Genomic DNA, 22,015 nt, shown 5'->3' with positions numbered 1-22,015 from the left:
AAAGGGACCTCGCAGGACTAATCACAGGCCCTGTACATTCTTTTATATGTACGGCACACACTGTATAGAGTATAGAGTACATACAAACTACACAGTGAAGCTTGTTTATCTGTATGTTTTCTCTTTCACAGCGTAGTGCAGAGAGACCACAGTGTTTTAAAGCGAGAGCTATAGATACTGTTTATCTTCAGTTCTCTCTTTGGGGGCTGGCCAACCTTTCAGTGCTATATAAGTTGTACATTTTTGGCTGCCAAAAAACTTTACAATGTAAAATGTTAAAAAAATAGCTGGGTAAAACAGATTTTGTTGAGAAAGACAGTTTGCTTGGCCACACAGAACAGTAAGAGGAACATAATGTTTCACTTGACAAAAACTTGCAAGTCAATTCAACAGAATTTTTCTGACTGTATATTACACCGTTTACAGTGAAAGCAGCTATGAAAGATGTTGTCTTACTGACCTCAGAGATAGTTTGCTATTTTCACATTTGTTGTGCTGGCAGTTTAATTCCACTACATGTGCGTGAACTTCTTAGTTCAACAGTGATACTCTTAAGTCACAACAGGGCCACAGAGACAAAACACATCTTAAGTTTTCCTCCCTTTCAAAAACTACACGTACAACTTAGAGCCCGACTGATACTCGATATGTCGGCTAATATATGCACATTTTTTACAATGAGGGCTCAGATGTGACCATCAAACATTAACTGGCAGAGATTTGTAAGGCAGGCAATCTATGTTACAGTTTAACAATAAATGATACTATCTAAAATGACATCGGTGCACTGATACGGCCAACTACGTTGGAAATGTACTAATTACTAATCACTCCAAGCATCACATTCTGCATTATAGTCTCTTAAAAAATGTGGTTTCATATCAGTTATTGGATAAAATTCATGCCCATACTGATCACCTGCCCAAGCGATATAATGGTCTGGCTTTTTCCTTTTTCTTTATTTCTGTAATCTTTCCCTTCATCTTCTGCATCGAGGAATCCCAGTGTTGTTTATCTCAGCCTCCCCACTATCACCTATTCCAGTGTTTGCACACCTTACTGTAAGGCTGATGAGCAAAACCTTCCGGTGGAACAGTACTCTGCACTGATCTGTTTGTTTGCGCTGTACGTGTCTCAGATCAGTGCCATGTTACCATCCACTGTGACCAAAGTGATTACCAAGCAGATCAAATGAGAGAGCAGGGAATCCTATCGTAAAACAATTCTCACTCTGCCCCTGTGGATTATGCTTTCTGCCAATTTCTTTTGGATGAAACAGGAATGTACATGAACATATAGTATCTTCTGTGTAATGCGATATGTACCATATATAAGTGACGGTGATGCTGTGTCTTAGACGAGGCTGACAGCGTGGAATCTCTCAGTGGATGCACACATCTCAGCAGGCCGAGATGGAGTTATGCTTTACCATAAGCAAGGGTAAAATACATATATCAGACTCTTGCATACTAAGTTGATGTTGATGGTAGTGGCATGGGTCTGACATAACAGCATCATTAACAATGTTAAACATCAAAACATCAAACAAACGCTGGTTTGCTTGGAAGGAAAATCCATGTCTTCCCATTTGAACGACCTCAGAAACCCTCATGCACACCGGCAGAGATTCTGGAAACACACTCTCGCACACATTCACACCCTTTTACACACTGGTGCCGTTGACACATCACTGCAGGAGAGCTGCAGCAAGAGGACACGGCTGACAGCATGAGGGAAAAAAAGGAATAGCAAAGAAGATATAACTATAAATGTCTGGGATGGCACACTGTGTAGCAGCAGGCTGTAAAGGTGAATTCAGAATTCTGTAAACAATACAAGCATGAAATAAAGAAAAATGTATCTCTTTCCTTTTAAAAGAAGAAACACATTGTATCACGAACATGAGGTGAGACTTTATGAACTATCTGAAAACACAACTAAAAGGGAAATTACCCCAGGAAGTAGAGGCTACTAATCTCTATAACTGCAGACACTCCCTTTCTCTATCCCTTTGTCTTCCTTTCTCCAACCGCGTCGATATTCCCCACATCACTGGCTTGGACTCTCTGCACCCCACGGTGCCAGCTTTATGGTGCCATAAACATACACAGGCTGAAGAGTATGAAATGGAAAAGGCTGGTTGCTGTAGGTGGATGGTGAGGATGAGTGAGCGTGGGTACAGCACAGCAGGAGTGATCGCAGAGGTACTTTCTGTGAAATCAACCGCCACATATGACATTTATGCCATATTTTTTTAAATATTTCCCACAGTTGGGGAGAGGCTGACTGTAAGCACCACATAAGGGCTGGTGGGTGGACAGGTCAGTAAGAAATAAGCATTATAAAATCAATGAGCTTTAGAAAAATTAGCAATGGCAGATGAGAAAGCCTCAAACCGGTCGGGGTTCACGTCGGTAGGTTTGATGAATTGGTGCACCCTGGATGACTGTCCAACTTGCAGGCAGGAGGCTGTGCAATGTAAATGCTGAGTAAGGGGAGACTGAGTATAAGGAGTCAATGTGTCACCCACTGATGAACTGGCTAAAGTGAGGAGGTGCCGTAAGTGCTGAAGTGCAGCCGTGGAAAGCAAAAAGCTATTTTCTGTCTTCCCACAGTTGAGTGGCATTACTTGTGAGGCATATGGGGTAAATGCAAGAGGTAAGATCAAATTTACAAAAGAGGATCCGAAAAGATCGTAAGCAGGTTCAAGAAGATTTCAAAATAATTATCTGCACTCTGATATTTGCAATATTGCTAAAAAATTCCGACTTTAATCTCTCAGTTTGTATGTTTACACAGGCTGGAGTAACCCACACAGTACTTCTTATTAAGAGAGCAAAATACAAAAATGTATTATGTTTATACCGTATGTATCCAAAGCAATGTATCTGAACTGTAAATTAAGAAGCCTCAACAACAGATGAGGAGGAGCAAATCCTTTCATGTTTGGATTAGGTCCAAAGTAACATGAGAATTTCACCGACTGCAGTGGGAAATTGACAAACGATCAATGAGACTATTGACACTGGATCACATGGATCATTGGTGCAAATCCAATAACCAAGACCATCTATAGCAGCGGTTCCCAAACTTTTTTTGCGGAGCACCCCCTTCTACGTCCATTATTGACATAAATGTTATTTTTTCAGCCGCGTAGAAGAAAAATTGCAGCAGTATTAAATAACCGTGGAGCTAACATCAACATCATCATAACACAACAGTTATGGAAATTAGAACGACAGAACATTGAATTAAATTGCAATGAAGTTACAAACGATCCACAACATTAAAGAGCATGGGCTCAGAAACAGGTATAAATAAATAAAAACGAGGATCAATCTGAAACTTTACAAGTGCGATAAAATTACACACAATCCACAAAATAAGTAACAAAGAGGATGGGCTCAGAAACATAAGATAGGCCTAAATTAAAGAGGATAAAAGAGGATCTATCTGGAACTTTTCAAGAGCGGCGCAAAAGTCGCTCAGCCTGCAGCAAGAGAGGGAGAGAGAGAGAGACGGGGAGGAGGATGTGTGAGTATTCCCAGTGAGCCTATATTTGTAGCAATAATATCAATACCGACAAAGACTTACCCATATTAATGCAATGGATGAGAGCCAGGTGGACAAGGAGGGAAAGGTGGAAAAGGCGGTGGCGGGAGTTAAAAAAAAAATTAAAAATCCTCCAAATTTATGTAATGAGCTATGACGTGTCTAGGTGGAAAATGGGGGAAAGCCATGCGATATCCAATGGGGATGTCTCGCTCTGCTGTCGTCCCTCAGTCAGGTCGGTCCCAGAGAATTTGGGACTCGAAACTCGTCACCTCTCTGATGTGTCTGCAGCTGAGCACTGTGATGCATGTCTCTCTCCCCGGCCGGGAGAGTTATCATACCGTAAATTACCGAATAATAGCCAGGGCGTTTATTTGGGACCAGGTGGCAATTTGTGACAGGAGTTTAGTTCCTTCCTCTCAAAACCCAGGATGAAAATGTCACACACTTCGCCAGCTTCTCTGTGAATTCTCTGGCATCTTTCTGCAAGTGAAGTTGTTGTGGCGGAGGAAACGATTCAGCCAACCAGCACTCGCTGCAAACTCCTCATCTCTGCTGTCACTCACGGTGGCGGACATTTGTTTCGCCTTGATCATCATGCGGGACACTTTCTCGTGGCGTGCCCTTTTGCTGATAACTCATCCCCGCATGTTAATCTCCAGCTTCTCGCTAGACTTCTTCCTCCCTCCAGCAGGCAGCCTGGTCGTGCTGCTGTCCTCCTCGGACAGACGCTGAAGCTCAGTTTGATTTTTTCACCAATCTTTCACTCTCTTGGGGTCGACAGAGAAACGTCTAGGCGCAGCATAAATAAATAAATAAATAAATGAATAAAAATAAAATAAAAAACGACCGTCCATCGGCCCACCGGAAAAAACCCTGGTACTCCCGATGGCCAGTCCACCCCTGCAATAGCAGTTTCTCCAGTGGCTGTGTGTGTGTGTGTGTGTGTATGTGTGTGTGTGTGTGTGTGTGCGCGCGCGTTATCAAGTTACTGTTCAATGAGTAACTTTCCGTGATCAACGATGTCGGTAAATGGATGGGCTGTGCTACAGCAATAGTTGCGTGGTAGTGTTTAACGTGGGCCCTTTAAATTTAGAAGCAAAAACGAACAGGGTGACTAAGCGACTTAGGTGGAGTGGACAAGGTGGATTTTACTCTTTGTGCGCTTTCGGTCTGAACGCACAGACACTGTGTAATATTTTTACACCAGACCACCATTACATTTTTCATCTAGCGCACCCCCTGGTGGCGGCTTGCGCACCCCCAGGGGTGCGCGCACCACACTTTGGGAATCCCTGATCTATAACAACAGGGGCTTATCTGTGAGTCTCTTCTCGGAAACAAAAATCCGGGATTTCCCTATATTTTCACTTGAAAGACATGTTTTAACTTCCTAATCCTTGTTTCTGGACTAACCCCCTGGATCCACAGACTGATGCAACAAGAGAGGAGAAATTGCAGGGAACAAAAAGAGATACTGAGCGGTTCAAGGTGTTAATCAATTCATCTTCAACGGTGCTATCAAATCCAACTGATAAACACTGTAATAGTAGCTGGGGAAAGAAATAAATGGGATCTGTGAGGAGACCCAGTGGTGCACTCAGCAGGTAAATTTACCTTGGGTGTGGCTCACAGGCAGATTTAAAAGCCTCTGATAGACTTGTTCTTGATAGCTGCTATATTTCTTCCTGACAGGTGTTTGAAAACATAATCCACCGCATAGTTATCTCTTCTGAACACCTAATGGTCAGCGGCCATAAAAATGCTGCTCACTGTCTGTCTGCCAATATGCCAAGCTACTCTTCAGGACACTTGGAATACAAACAGCGAGCTTGATAGCACAATGTGATCCAAATACAAACAAGGTCCACTACCTTACTGTAAACCTTCTCACCTTTTAAACAGCAAAAGCTTAACCTGTACAAGCATACGAGTCGTGATAAGGTAGCTATGTTACTTGAGTTACATATGTGATGTTTTGCTAACCTGACGGAATAGTTTTATTTCCTAAACCTTACTAAGTAGTTCCCTTGCCTGAACCTAACCAAACTGCGACCATACAACAAAGGTCCGCTGTGTTGGAACAGCGATACGCATTGTTTTGGGAGTCACTGGCAAACAACCTGTTCAGTCATTCAGCTATGAGGTAGGGCTGGACTTAATATCACAATGTTTTCAGGCTTATTTCACAATAAACAACATACATTTCAATATTATGAGAGCTCCTAAAAAGCACTTCATTAGGACTGGGCAACAAAATCAAGTACCTTCATATCGATATGGCAACAATGTTGCAGGGATGACTATTGGCACTTTAACCAAATCTTTACAAAATGTCAGTTTAGAGAAATAATCACCACTAATGTTGATGCAGTGACTTATTAGAAGTAGAGCAGTCTGGTAGGTTCAGAAAATCCTTTCCACTTTACTGTAATGCAGCCTTTAACACCAGGAGAAGACAACATCCCACATCACAGCATAACAATATACCAAATAACGATATACAGTGTAGTCTCACTTCACAGTAACAAAATAATATCATGATAGTGCCCAGCCTTAATATGAGGATGTGCTGCTTTTCATGTTCATTTAATACAAAATTTAACACCTCCACAGTATTTGTTGGCATTCCAGAAAACAAACATTTTAAACTGGGTTTGATTGAGAAACACAAAATGCAAATCCTCAAAGTAAACTCAGTTATACTGTTCAAGTGAGTATGACTTCAGTTTATATGGTCAGTTTGTTTGATTTCACTTGCAAATCAAGTCTGGAGTGCAAGAGCAACAGCGGGGGAAGCTAGTTAGAGAGCCATCAATGTCTCATCATGCATCTTTAATGCACATAATATCAAGAGGTGTTTCCCACACTCACAAAATCATTACTATTAAGCACTTGTCCCTCTTGCTTTCTCTCTTGCTTACTCATTGTAGTGTCATGTGAGTATCATTTTCACCCTATCCACTGCAACAATTATCTTTTAACCTCTGCTGTCAGGATCCATGCATTTGTATATGCGCCTGTAATGCATATGTGTGTGAATTTCCTGACACATTCACAGCATGTTTTCAGACGGCAGCCGATGTAAATCTTGAGCTCTGCTGCAAATTCTCCAATCTAACTTTCATACAACTTCCTATCTTTTCACATCTCACCATGTTCTTTTTTCTCTGTTACACGTCCTTGTAGCTTTCTAAATTAAATATTTTTTTGCCTCATCCCTCAACTTCCAGTGGATTTCTTTGCTATCATGGCTACTTGCTCATTCTTCAGGATGCACAATTTGCCTCACAGTGAAATAAAGTAAGATTTGCAACATCAGCATGGCAAATATGATGGATCTTCTGGTGCTCAAATTCTAAATTGTTTCAGCTTGTATATGTGTACTATGTAGCAGCATGTAGGTTAAGGTATGTGGAACTGCAATATTGTGATGGTTTTTTTAATATATTTCTTTCATTAAAGGCTAAACACGCATTTTTCAAAGACTTCAAAGAATACTTTAGAGTTCATAAATATTAAACAGTGAAGTACATTCAGGCGGAGAGGACTTTAAATGATTATTTCCATCAGCTGTAGCTACATGTATGATGTCATTACTAGAGCAGCTGTAAGTAGGCAAAGTTAATCAAAGTCAAGAGCTTTCATTTAAATGCCTGTCCTGCCCTGGGAGTGAGCAGCAGTCCAAGGGCATGCACGTATACCTCCAGATATTCCAGACAAACCCCTGAGCAAACACTGAGGATTTACAATGGACAAACAGACAAACAAAGCACACTGAAAACAAAACCTCCTTGGTGGAGATACAAATCTGTGGGGGAAGGAAAGACTCCAATCTGTCTCAGACAGTAGGAGGGATAGCAGACAGTTCTGAGATATGTATGCTGGAATCTAAAATGGCATAATATGAGCATATGGTCATGTTGAGACTAACTGAGTCTAACACTTGACATGCTGTCTTGGGTCAAGGATTTTTAAAATGTTAATGAAAGGTGCCTGCTACTTATTGCAGGTTGAAAGATAAGGATAGGGATACGGGGAAATTAGCCACACATTTCTAAATAAAATAAATGTTCTCCATCATTTGGCTTCACACTGATGCGTCTGCTTCCCCGCTTTCATCATCAATCTGCAGATACTCATCACACATTCATGATCAATAGCTTTTCTGTGTCAGTACAGGGCAGACAAACGGTCCTGAATTATTAACTGATAATATATGAGCAGGTAATTACATTTCCACAGAGACAGTGAGATATCATGTTCTAAAAATAAGTTGGTATATGAGAAAAAGATGAACTCACTGTTTTGGATATTACACACGGCTTCTGAGGAAAAGCACCCCCTAAAAAGTACCCTGATGAAAAGTCAAGAATGCTCTGTCTTTCTCAACACGTATTTCGAATGCATGAAAATATGAAAGATAGAACACGCAGCTTGACAAACAGTAAAATCCAACAGAGCCTTAGATACAAACACAAACAGAATCTCTTACGTGCAGCTGTGATGAGTGATGATTTGAGCTGGGGTACTTGCACTGTACATGTGGCACTTACTGATTATCAAAACACTGAATGTGGATATGTATGACAAACCGCCTGCCGATGGCATTAGAAAGTCATCAATAATGTATAATGTCAGTGTGAAATCGGTGCCGTTTCAGTGCACCAAACAACCCAGCTGTTGATTCTGTGAGAGGAAAGTTGACTGCCACAGATTCAAAAATAACAGAATATATGCAAGCTGTGCACCTGAAAACTCAGTGTATCTAGTGTAATGTAAGGCGGAACACAAAACAGTGCATACACTGCTGTACACAAATGGACAGTAACTCAAGACATTGTTTATGCATTTGTTGGAGATGATGGTGTATAACAGAGCAAGAGCTACACAGGTCTTTCCTTTTAGGTCAGCAGCACCAAGAGAAAGTCCCTATTATATCACATACGGTGTCACAGTGTTTCACATGCTGCACCCCACCAATCTGCTTTCCGTTTCGCCAATACAGTATCTGGTATCAATCTCACACATTAATGCTCTTCTGAGCCCATTTTTGCGATAAGATGTTTGTTTCTGCCTGCGGTTCAGTTATGCCAGACAGTAAGATTATGCTATGACAGATGATCAAATGTCTACAGGACCTCTGACAGCTCCATTCAAATACAACTTTGAACTTATTTTCAAAGATTGATGGCTGATCAACATTGACACGTTCATTTACACTTAACTTGATGAGAGGGTTTCCTGCAGCACATCACAGGAAAGGTGTGGTGCCTTTTCTAAAAAAAATAAAATAATGAATACCACCTCACCAAACAAATCATTAAAGTTTTATGAAATATGCCATCAACCTTCAGATCATGAGCTTACACTTCCGCAAATCAGTTTGCTGGGTGAAACCCTGATTAATATTAAACATCTCATTCATTGATGTATGAAGCCTTGGCAATTAAAGCAGTTGTTCCATTTAATATATCGTTTTAATGTTGTGCACCACGCCGCTGTTGCATTTCCCCATACCAGTTACAATTCGCTTTTCATAGCACTGAGATCATGGTTTTTAAGTAAAATTGGGATTCTCCTCGCTGTCTTTTGCTTCAGACAGTGGCCAGGCTGTTGGTTGGAAGCCATGTTGATAACGTAGTCTTTGCAACAGTAATACCACAGGGAAAGTAAGTAAGTATTACACACCTAGATTAGAGATTATACATCCTCATATCTTATTTTGCTAGGAGCTGCTTATGATCCCACAGACATTCATTAATTCACAAAAGTTGGCTAATCCAACTATTCTGCACAAAACTTTAATAAGACGCGAAGACATTCAAATTTGAGAATTAGTTTGAGCCTCGCAACGAAGGAAGAATAATTAGTCTGACGATCATTTCAAAGATATTGAATTTCACTTTTACATAATGAAAGGGATCCATATCAACATCACTGTGGTATGAACTTTAAAAACAAGAGCTCGTTCAAACTTTTCCTTCCTCTTGGCCCTCACCGCTAATCTGATTTACAGTGCAGGAGGACCTATTGAGAGTTGGCCAACACACTGCCTGTCAACAAGGCTGTAATTCAGAACCACGCCATGGAGGAGGCTCATTGATGCTTGTGATTAGATGTGAGAACAGGACAGTAGAAAAAATATAGTAAAGCTGCCATAAAAGCCTCGGTCATGATTGAGCTGCACTCGAAGAGTGGACCCATGCTCAGATTATAGGCACTGTGTGAGGCTGTAAATGTGAGTGTGTGTATATGTGTGTAAGTTCCTGGCCTATGTGTAGCATCAGGACTGATGGATGGTCGCAGGTCTGGGGTTTCCCATTACCCAGAATGCAATCTGCTCAAAAGGATGTATTTGGAAAAGGTGCAAAGACAAGGAACTCCATCACGGGATGCTGACGGGTGGGTTGAGAGTCTGCCTTGTTACGCACAATCAAACACACACACGCGTGCCTCTGTCTCTTACTGCTATACACTGAGAGGAATACACTTTCCAGTCGCCTGCTGACATTTACCCAAATTGAACCTTCACTAATGATCTTACTGCAATTTAAATTCAGTATGAGATACCATAACAGCAGAATCTCCGGCTTAATACAGCTGAGCTTAATGAACACAAACAAAAATAGAGAAGACATTTGCACAGCATGCGGTAGGATAACATGGCAGGTGAGATAGCAATGGAGGGGACTTTGAATAAAACAAAAGACAACCTGCCGACATTGTTGTCGAAGCTCCGCTCCTCTCACTGTTTTCACATCTTAAGACGAGATAATATGGCTCAGTGCAGTCTCGTTAGTCTTAGTCACACGTTGAGAAGTGAAAACTAATCACTGTAACTAACCAGCCACGCTAATATTAGTCCTTTAAGTATGCACATATACCAGCAAACCACAGACACACACACACAGTACACTGCATAATGAACACACAGTGTGCCAGCGAACGCAAATAACAGGGACTACAGCAGTCTAGCTAATCATTACTTAGTCTCAGAGGGATGAAATTACAATAGTTTCATGTAGGGATGTGTAAGGAGTGGGAATCAGGCTTAAGCTCCAACATAACTCAGTATTAGATTATAGGCGAATTACATTTTATGCCATACAAATGTATGAATCGTAATTTTAATTCTGCAGAAATATACGGCCAAACATCAAATCCAGGGATGAAAGGGCGGGTAGAATGAAGGTAAAAAAAGAGCACAAGACAAACTGCAGAGAGAGAAATCAATTGGCCTCTATTATGAGAAGAACCGATGAGAAATAAGAGCCAGCGGGTGAAAAAAGTCAAAGATTATCCCCTGTAGAGCAGACAGTAAGCAGCTTGTGGGAAAGAACCAGTGATAGAGTACACCACAACATACAGTACAGTACTTCTGAACTGTGTCTGAGCATTTATGCAGTGTTTACCATTTGTTGATAAATTAAATGATTACATGATATATTTTAACAGAAAGATTACCACGGTCATATATATTGCATTAATAACACTCCAATATGGGTTGAAATTGGGCTGCATTATCACTCCTAGCTTGTTTTCTGAATCTATGGTTGATCTTTATCACATCTCAAAAACCACCTCATTTATAATAATGAAACATATTTACAACACAGTGGCAAAAAAGATCTATAAAGGCACAACAAGATCGTTCTCAGCAGGTAAAAATGATCCACTGCTCAGGAAAATGCTGATTTCCATCCATCAATAGCTGCATGTCGACACAAACATAACCACTTTCCATCTGGAGCACTTTTCCAATAGCAACAATTTCATATTCAGCCTTAAAGTAAAACAAAACTATTCCCTGAATGCAGCACACGCAACAACTTGCACCTGGCGCATTTGCGAGATTATCCTTCATTACAACAAAGTAGTAGAGCAGCAGGAATAGATCTGATGATACAAATGTGCATTAGGAGTCTACTTGCCCCAGTTTTGGAGCCTGAGAGGGATAAATATCAGCACAGGGAACCCAGAGGGGCTATCCACTGTCCACTTAAAGAGCTTACTGGAACAAAATGATATGATGATTTGGAAATGCTAGAAAAAGGTCAAGCAAACACTTCACTTGATACTCTGCAGCGTATCGCACACAAACATACGCAGAAAATGTAAATTACGTCCAGAAATGGTCATGCTTAACACTGATCAATGCATCCTAAATAGTCACAGGTGTCAAACACTGATTGCTGATCCATCCATATCATTATATAATCCATTACACATCACATCAGTAAGTAGGAACAGTAAGTACTGATTGGCTTTATAAATCAAATCTAAAGTGACTACTGTGACAGAAGTGTAACACGAAAAACAGGGTTGCACTTCATATGTTGAAGACAGCAATGCAAAAGTAAACGCAAAGACTCATGACTGAATTTCTTGGCATTACCTCTGCCATCAAAGTAGACAACGACCCCTGTATTATCCCCTCTGATTGCTAAAAAGGCATTTCAAGTTTTGTGTAAAAGTTTTGTGTAGCTGATAGTGAGAGCAGCACCTGGCAGGGTGAAGAGTCAACCTCCACTAAGACCAGATTATTTTAAACTTAAAGCTAAAATAGGATATGTTCTATTCCATTTCCTGTTTTCGTTGCGCAATGGCAGACACTCTTCCTTTGCGCAATAATTTGACATTTATTTCTTTAGATAAAATTCAGAGCCGAAGACACGCTGGTGGGCACAGTGAACGCAAGGTTTACAGGGAACCAATCTATACGTGGAGGGTGTTCTACAGCCATTTCACTGCAGTCAGTATTTACTTCAGAATGATAAATTACAGCAAAGTTTTCAATTGGCAGTTTAGGCTATGAAGTCTGCATTCATGTGGTGGGCAAGCTCAACCTCTGAGACTTTGATGTTGATCTGTGCTTAATTCACATGCTGTTTTCTCTAAAAGTGAACACTTTAGTCAAAAGAAACTACCAAAAAATGTTCAAGGTTATGTATCCTCTATCACGCACCTGCACATATACACACAACAAACACACACTACACTTGATTCATTGATATAATGCAATGAAAGACGGTCAGATCTTGGAGTGTAGAAAGCCTTCACCTTACCGCGCCCACAGGGAGACAGAGGGCAGAGTGTTTTTTTTATCTGAGGTCACCTACAAAGCTGCAAAAAGTCCCACTGATAGCTCGTCATATATGACAGCTAAGACAGGGTTGGAGCCCTGGGGACAAAACAGGACGAGGGGAATAGCAAAGCAAGGTTATTTGGCAGGTCAAATTTGCTGCGCTGAAAACAAAAATGGGTTGCGAAAAGGATGTTTTTGTGATGATGCAAATGGCCATTGCTATCATCATGTGGCTATCACTGCTCCTCCTTATTCACCGCCTTTCTTTTCTTTTTTACTGTGAAATTCACCTACGTAATTCATCCAGTGCCAGTGCTTATTTTGTTATCTTTTTAAAATGTTGAACTGTATCGCAGTGTTGGCTGTTTCTTCTGGCGAGCGACTGTTTGAATTAGTGCGGGCTGAAAAGACACTGATGACAATGCCAGCAAGTGATTGTGGTTGTATTGAAAAAGCTCCCAAATGTCTCCTGTTTGTTCAACACCATACGTGAAGGAGTGATACCTCCTTACTCCCATCAGGCTGCCTTGCACTCTCTTCTGAGGGCGACAGAAATCCTCCCTTGAAGTCAGTGTACTGTGATGGCTCGGGCAGATAGCAGCCAACCTCTAAGCACTATTTGGAGACAAACAAAGAATAAACAGGCTCCTACATAGTCAGTGGCAATCCAGAAGTCTACCGGGAGATGCATGTAGAACCTGAGTATTTACACATCCTTGTGTGTATACAGCAAACACAGCACAAGAACATGTTTAATTTAGAAAAGAAGGTAGTAACGATAAAGGAATATTGTTCATGTTGATGCAAGTGAAACACCAAAGAGTGAGAAAATGTGCCAAAGTCGTCAGTGTTCCCATCAAAGAGTGACACATTGATATTTGTATATTGACACATTGGTCTATTAGTATTTCATGTCAGTTCCTGCACTTTGTCTCTGGCCAGTATTCAACGTCCACCTTCTGTCCTAAGGCACTGAGCCCTCAAAGACTGAAACTGACAGCACCTGCATGCTCAGCGGAAACGCATGAGTGCAAGAGGCTGTGAGAGCTCAAAATGCTTTACGAGGAACGAGACAGCTCTCGACAACCACAGCAGAGGCTTTCCAGTAATCAGAGGCTTATATTTCATGTGCAGTTTAATTAGTTGAAGTGCATTTAATGGCAAAATATGCAATAATGTTTGATAAAAGTCAGATGAAATCCTGCCCAGAGGCTTTAAATTCAAGTGCCAAGTTCTAGTCAACTTTAAAAAAAGAGCATAAGAAACGTCACAAACCGGTGTGACCCATGGACACAGCCCAGGGCAGGCAGGCTCTGCAGCAGGTGATTAAAAACCACCAAAGTCATAATTGGTACCATCTACCGAGCATCGGCGGTATTGTTGTGTTGAGGTGTGTGCACAGAGCCAAAAAGATACTTGACGACACCCTTCTCAGCCGCAGTCTGTTTAACCTGTATCTGCTGCCGTACCACCACTGTACAGAGCAGCGTCTTATGCTCTTATACTTGTGCTCTTACAAAACGTGTTTTTGTGTTGCATAAAGGCACTACAACTTGCATTGTTTTGTTTTTTTGCAAAACCCTGTGCTGTAGATCAACAAATAAATTAACCTTGAACTGTGCCATGTCATCATAGACCTGAACAGCTACACATAAAGCTGGCAGATGAGCTACTTACATGTAAACTTGTTAAGTTGGTGATTTATGGTTATAGAAAATGGCAATAAAGGGCTCAAAAAGTCTGTCTGGCAACAGGCTTCACATCTGTAAGGGTAAAAACTACACAGGGTGATGCATTTGGTTCATTGCATTTTTGCTTCTGGATGTTGTCTTCCCTTAGACTAAGGAGTAAATCCCTGCATGACTAAAATTTTACTTGAGTTTTTTATATTTTCATGCAGTAATATTCTCTGAGTTTTGAGCAAGCGTACAAAATTCTTTCTTCCAGCATGATGTGTATCCCCCAGTGCAACATGACATGGCAACGGTTGGTTGCTCAAGTTCATTATGGAAAGAGACCCTGACTACAAATGTAAGTTGACATCTGAAACAAAAATTTAAGGTTTTAGTTAAGGTAATCTGTTGCTTTAGATGCAGCTGTAGCCCTATATAACCATCAACAAATGTGAAGAGTACTTCTCTGGAGAACAGCCAAAAGAATGGTTGGGCACAATCTTACTTCAAATTCTTTATTGATTTGCTTGCTGCCGTTATTTATCCTCCACTGTCTTATTAAAGTGCATTACTTGTATATGTTTTTTTCTCAGATTTTGTTCGGCAACACGTCCTTCTATTGGCTGTGAGGAGCTGTCCCATTTCAACTGTAGTTAATCCCTTTGTCCTTGTTGCCTCACTCAGGCACAAAAAGTTCCTTTCATTATCAGGAAGTTTACTCGAGACATAAAGGGGAGATTAATGTTGGACTGGATACCCCTCCTAACTGAGACACCACCACCCCTCTTTTGTGTCTGGCCAGTCAGCCTCGTTTTTGGATGCATTACATCGCTTGGATGCATGTATCAGAGCTGTGGTGTCAGAAGAAACGCTGCAATAAATGTGAACAAGTTATGGTTATGGTTACCACTCTGGTCAAGTCTCCCTTAACGTTTGTTCATAAAACCCAGAATTCCTCAATTTTCAGACTGATTGCACTTAATAAAAGAATAAATCACAACTTCAAAATAGTAATATATAATAATAATAATTCCAATGGTTCATGGTGAATGATTCAAGGGTTTGTAAATCTTAATGGATAAGCAATGCTTTGGCTGTCTTAGTTTTAACCTCACTAGTTTATGTATCATTCTAATGAGGTGTTTAGTATGCTTGACTGCAAATTGAGGTTTTAAGTTCAGGTGTTACTTTTTGTTACGAATATCTGAAAATCCATTTTACAGAGACTATCTCCAGAGAGCTGTGCACCAATATGTTTCACAGACAAACCTGGAAAATATTTGCATCATTTATAATTCATGTGGGAGATTTTAGTGAATCCTTTGGTACCAGAACTAGATTGCACCACCAGGCAAACTACTTGTATTTCAAAACCCAGCTGTTCTCGAGTCTACATACCTGACATGAAGCCCAGACAGATGGGTTCAAGGAAAATCCCACCAATCCAGTGTCTGTCTGCTGCATGTAAATGACAGTTTCACAGGATTTGCCATCAACTGCTGTATTCATTATTACTCCAAAGTAGCCTTCTCTGGTTGTTAATAAGATATTATTGCTTTTTTTCAGTGGTTATCTGACTGTGTCTTTGTCTCTCCCTCTCTCTGTAATGAGCTGTCTGGATAGGCCTAAGAAAGGACAGGCTGCTCCTTATCATCATCCAGACCGACAGGTAGTTGGGCAAAAAGTACGAGGGTGAGCCTATTTAGGATCCGTTGTCATGGTGACACCTACAACTGCTAATGAGACCTCTGCATCCGTCACCATCCAAAACACTGTCTGTGAGACCTTATAAGAAAATCTCTGTCTGCGCTTGTTTTGTTGGCTCGCCGTTCCACTACGTATCACATAATTGCCTACTGCTTAATAGGGCTGGGTATTGTTAAGAACCTCACGATTCGATTCGATTTCGATTCTTTAGGTCGCAATTCGATTCAATATCGATTCGATTCAATATTGACTTAAATGCTTCGATATCGGTTCAGTAATAAGTAGTAATAAACAAATTATTCATTAGAGTACCTGTTGATAATTTTTTAATTAAAAAAAGTCATCTTAAATTATAAATCTTTCCTCTAGGAAGTTCTAGTTCGAATTGAAATGTAAACAAAGGTACTCAATGTGTTTAGGTATAAAACAGTGCAACCATAGTTAAGCTGAGAAAGTGCCATTGTTTCTAGGACTGCATGGTACATTTTTGTCTGACATAAACATAGACATGACCGCCGTCCCTCCGCCCTCCGGCCAGACGCGAGGGGGTAAAACGCTGACACTGACCCCCCCTCCCTCCCTGGAGGAGAGTGCTACTCGCGGGCGCATGGTGCAGCGGCCAGGGTGAGACCGGCTGCGCTGGGAGTTTACTGTCTCCGAAAGAGCGGTGCGTCAGACATCGGCTACCCGCCTCCGCAGGTCCGACAGTGTTTCCGCGGCGCATCACCCTCCGACCCTCGAGCGAGGTCGCGGGCGAGACGCTTCCAGCTGCTTGAGGCGGGGACTGAGAGGTTTTGAATCGATTCAGAGGATTTTATGAATCGATATTGAATTGGGAAAAAATATATTGCAATGCATTGATGAATCGATATTTTTACCCACCCCTACTGCTTAAAGAAAGTATGTGGGCTCCACAGTGAGCATAAGGCTGTCAGTCCCGCAATTAAAATCACAGTTACACCTCGGCGCTGGCTCAGAGTGGGTCATTTGAAATAATGCATTATTCTTTCTGATGAAAGAGTGGATCAAATATCTTTTTTTTCCAACGATGGGAAAAACAGATACATGCAATGAATTGACTGTGTTAAGATAGCACTACATAAACATGCCCACTCCTGCTCAAGTGATTCGTTTCAAACATTTCCGAGTGCCACTCAGCCTTCTTTCATGTCGCTGACTTTGGTCCTTTAAAGCTACTGAAGTAATATTTATTTCACAACGCAGGAAACTGTGTGAGAGTACAGGTCGCATACAATAATAAATGCTATTTCATGGTCTGGACTTTTGCACTGGGTAGCAAAGAGAAAGACTTCACACTATGAGTCACTCATATTACACAATATAGTACCACAGGATTATGAACTGTTTTGGCGTCTAATGTGACTTCTAGGAAAAGCCCAGGCTGGGTTCATTTAATGCCTAGATGCACAGGAAATGAAGTGCTGCATCATTTCTGGTAATTCCATCTCGCCTCACACATGGAAAAGGGAGAGAGCTGTGAGGACCAGATGTGTGTGATTTAATAAAACCCTACATCAGGAGAGAGAGAGAGCGGGAGAGAGAGAGAAATATGTGAGCTGAAAGAAAAGAGGAAGAAATAGGGGCGAAAAAGTGCCAAGGAAGATATTAAATTGACAAAACGAGGCATATATATTCCCCTTAGGATTACAAAGAGATCGAAGATGTAATAACAATGTTGCCTCATGCATGGCAGCATCCTGGGTGCAGTGTCAAAACAAGTGAGGGAGGTAGACAGAGACCAGAGCAAGGAAGCTTTCATTTGGTGGGCCAGATTTATAAAGCTGTTCACCCTGTCTCTCTACATAAACCTCGATACTGCTGAGGTAATGCGAAGAATAAATAGAGCTCCTACCTGTCCTATCTCGGATGGCCAGGTTGTTCCCTTTCTTTAGGACAATATCCAGCTGGTACATGGCTGGACTCGGAGGTCGAGGCGTGGGCTCTGCATTACTGGGTCCCACTATGTTGATGCCCTGTAGAGAGAAGTTATATCAGTTATGGAGGTATTGGTTGTTGTTGTTTTTACCTTTCTAATAAGGACAAAGAAAGAGAAAAGAAAAGAACAGCAAGAATATATTTGGATTAGCTGCTAATGCAAAACGGTAGATGTTCTATTAAATCTTAAATATGCCTGCTTAAAAACATTTTTTTCCGTTTTTACACCAAAGGCAGATAACAAATTGTACTCTGATTCAGAATCATCCACATTTAGAGATAATGACTGGCTGTGTGGGCTGTTTTTCGATTGTTTGTGTCCTTAATGCGAAAAAGAAGAATAGAATTGTTGCTGCAGCATCACGATGCTCTGAATAAATCATCCTCAAATAAAGCAAAAAAAAAAAAGTTTACAGGAACAGACTGGAAAAGGTACGGAGAGATTACTTTTTTGTACATCGTGTGTGCATTCTGGTAAATCATAGCAGGCACGCAACCTCCTTGTGGAGCTCTTGGAAGGGGTCAGCTCGGTGGCTTTTTATGTCACGCTGTTGCCCTGAGGTCAGTGCTGTACTCTGCTCTGACGGGGAGCCCCCACTGGCTCTCATCGCGGCTTCTCTTGGAGGAGGCCCATTAGCAAACCACATGATGAGCCAGGCTAGGCTCGGAGATCCACTACAGCTCACTTCCTCTCTCCATGTCTCGCTCTTCTTATTCTCCCCGACCCTCATTTCCCTCCCCTCCCCATTAGACAACCCGTGTGTGGGCATTCCTGTCATGTTCTCCCCGGCTATCGCACTCTAAGATGAGGATAAGAATAACTGCAAAAGAGCAGGAAAATGCTAGTGGACCTCTGAGAGGCTACTAACAGACAGCTGGCATACAAGTAAGTCCCACTAGTGAGGAACAGACGAGACATCCCTGAAAAGCTAAAAACGGGGATTGCAAATGGAAAAACGGGGAAAGAAAACCCATGAGGAAACTCCCTATTAACACTGTCATGTCAGAGGCATTCATTCAGATAAGGGCTGTCATAACATATCCTGTAATTGTTAATATCATTGTTTCCCTTGGTATCGCCTGACTGCCGTAAAACATAAATCTCTACGTATATCTGTGAGATAATGCAATTTGTAAAGCAAAAAGTTTCTATATTGCACGCCAACATTCCCAAAGCCCTATTTTTGGAGGTGTCACGATGGTGGTATAGTGGAATATGATGGTGTAGCATTGTTCTTTCATTATTCAGAGACAGCCCTGCGCTGAGGCTACAGGTTAATAATGGCGAGTATAATTACGCTGTGGTCCTTGTAGTCCCACTCTGATTATCTTCTGCCGCTCTCCAAAAATTACCACAATAACATGTCCTAAATGGAAATGATGCTTAACTTTCATTTTCTATGCGCGAGGAAATTGAGATGGATAAATATGTCACTTGGGGAAACAAATGCCGTATAATGAGTTACCATTTGCAGCAGAGAGTGTAGGAAACATTTGATTTGTATTTGATTTTAATAGTATGAAAAGGCAATCAGAAAACCGTAGCACCAGCGCTCCATGTAGGGCTGATAACAAGAAACTGATGACCGGAGATAGGCTCCAGTTAACCTTTGTGGAAGGAGAAAGCATCAGCACGCTAGCATTGTCTGTTGAGGGGAAGTACAGGCTGCTATCGTGCAAACAACAACAACAACAAGAGTGGAAAAGATGCATGAGGAGAGCCCAGTGAGGTAGGTATTTCTACTGACAGACTGTTTCATGAACCCTACCCCCTGGACATATTCTTACGCTGTTGTTGTTGTTTTTTCGTGAATACTCAATAATTGAATGCGAGTGCACGAATGTGGAAAGGGAATCATACAAAAAAATTATCATGATGTCAAAATGTTAATGTGCAGTGGGTTATTCAGACTACACACAGCAACATGTTAAACCACAGCAGCAGGATGATACATACAGCGCTGTGGAAAACATGACACTACCAAATCTCCATGGGTAAGTCAGGCCGAAAACAATTTTATCTCCACAGCACCTGCAGTCAAACAGGCAAAAAAAAAACTGATGGGAATGGATGTGGAGTCGAATCTTTTGGGGAAGACGAAAACTATGAAATACATCTAAAAAAAACAAGTTGTAATTTGCCGGGAAACAGGTCCACTCAGCTCTGCAAATATCTGGAGAAATCTAATGTGAACGCTCAGGGACAGACGGAGAGTCAAAGCTGTGTTTGGACAGGATTAACACGGGTCAGCAGTTCATGTAAGTTACTGTAATTGTACTCTCTCCCTCTCTTTGTTTGTGTGTATGTGCATGTACGCTTTTGTGTGTATGTGCATGTACGCTTTGTGTGTGTGTGTGTGTGTGTGTGTGTGTGTGTGTGTGTGTGTGTCTGTGTCTGTGTGTGTGCGCGCGTGTGCATGTGTATGGGTACAACAGTCGTAGGGTTCTGACCATAAGCCCTTCCCTCTACAAATGTGACTAACGAGCAGTGACACGCAGAGCAACACAATGTCGAGTCAGGTCACATCATAGCAAACAACGATTAAGAAAAAGGATTCCTCGGAAAGAATACCAGCCCACGTGCCATTTTCTGCTCTGAGCTCTTCGAGTGAGCATCAATACACATGACAGGAAAATGCAGCACAGAAATGCCAAACAATGGCTGAGATCATTCCGAACAGTGACACCATCACATTCACCATTGTGAAATAAACATCACTGACATCAACTGAACCAGAGAGTTTTGAAAAAACAGTCTAAGGTGCTGACTGTTTATGTTATGGATGTATGGAAAAAATACTGTAGATGTATATAACAATAGGAGATATATATTTTTTTCCTTTTAGGTATCAGTATCTGAATCTGCAAACATCCAATATCCGTACCAAACAAAATTGATAGATTTTTTAAATGTTTTTTTAAAGATAAAACCTATGAAAAATGCTGTACATTAGTAAATCAATACGTTGCCACAAGAGAACAAAAAACTTTCGGTAAAGAAAAAGTAAAGGTGAGGTTAAAATACTGACACAAAAATAAAGACACGCAACCACACACTCTCTTGCCCACAAACCAACACATTAAAGAAGACTCTGGGTCTTGAACCAGTCATTTTGTGCTATAACCATCACCCTTGACAATCCTTTGGGACGGACCCGGAGAGAGATTCCTCTCTATTGTGTCCCCAGAGTCCAGTAGACCTTAGCCCCTGCCTCTGCACGCTCAGTCCTCAGAGATCGCCACACACTTCAAAGACACAGGCGAGACACACATTCACACTGACAGAAACAACAAGAGGAAAAGTGATGAGAGAAAAGAAAAGGCAGACAAAGTCCTTCCCACTCCAACTGCTCTGTGTTTCATGGTCCCTTGAAGCTGACAGACAACTAAACAATACCTGCCACGACCCAATTTTCAGTCTCTCTCCACTCCCAGAGGGCAATAAACATTTTGGCGGAGGGACAGCTTGCACATCAACAGTCCGGGTGTATGTCTGTGCTTATTTGGCCAACACTACAGAGCCATTTATGAGCGTTGCAAGTATTCACACTGTCATAAATAGATTTTTTCCCCACCAAAAAATTATCATTTAAGATCTTTAACTAAAGATTATTTAATGCTTATATTAAAGAAATACACGCAAAGGCCTGTTTGAATACATAGCATCCTTCAGCACAATGTAAATACTGGAGGAAAAAAAAAGGAATGTCATGCAATGATCCCTGAGAGCACTTTACGTTTACATTAAATAAACCCTGGAGGAATACACTGGAAAGCACTTTTTGCAGAAACCCCTTCCACCTGAATCCATTCAAATATCAGTCAATACCAATTTCCGTTCCCCATTAAGTAAATGCTTTGAATAGGGTTCAACATTGCAGTGCAAATATTGATGGCGACCCTGCATCCATTCATCACTTCCCAGGGGAGATTTCTGCATGTATACAATGCGTGAGCAGTGTGTGTGTGTGTGTGTGTGTGTGTGTGTAGGGTTCATCTAACGTACATCAGAGAGAGGAGACCTGATCTTTCATCAATA

The 22,015-nt window shown here is 41.3% G+C and overlaps 1 protein-coding gene across 11 annotated transcripts in view; it reads right to left on the bottom strand.

Annotated features, from left to right (window-relative positions):
* The window catches only part of mctp1a (multiple C2 domains, transmembrane 1a), a 149,707-nt gene that overhangs the window by 77,739 nt on the left and 49,953 nt on the right, over positions 1-22,015 (bottom strand). For all 11 annotated transcript variants that reach the window (XR_003984072.1, XR_003984071.1, XM_030417203.1 and 8 more), the window contains one exon: positions 17,894-18,014. Coding sequence is in view for 9 of the 11 variants with exons in the window: in XM_030417203.1 (XP_030273063.1) it covers positions 17,894-18,014 (121 nt within the window). In the remaining 2 variants the exon portion in view is untranslated. The remainder of the gene's footprint in view (positions 1-17,893; positions 18,015-22,015) is intronic.

Source organism: Sparus aurata, chromosome 5 (assembly GCF_900880675.1).
Source record: "Sparus aurata chromosome 5, fSpaAur1.1, whole genome shotgun sequence".
NCBI classification, from domain to species: Eukaryota; Metazoa; Chordata; class Actinopteri; order Spariformes; family Sparidae; genus Sparus; species Sparus aurata.
Note: the sequence above shows the minus strand (reverse complement) of the source record. Positions and strands in the feature narration are given on the sequence as shown.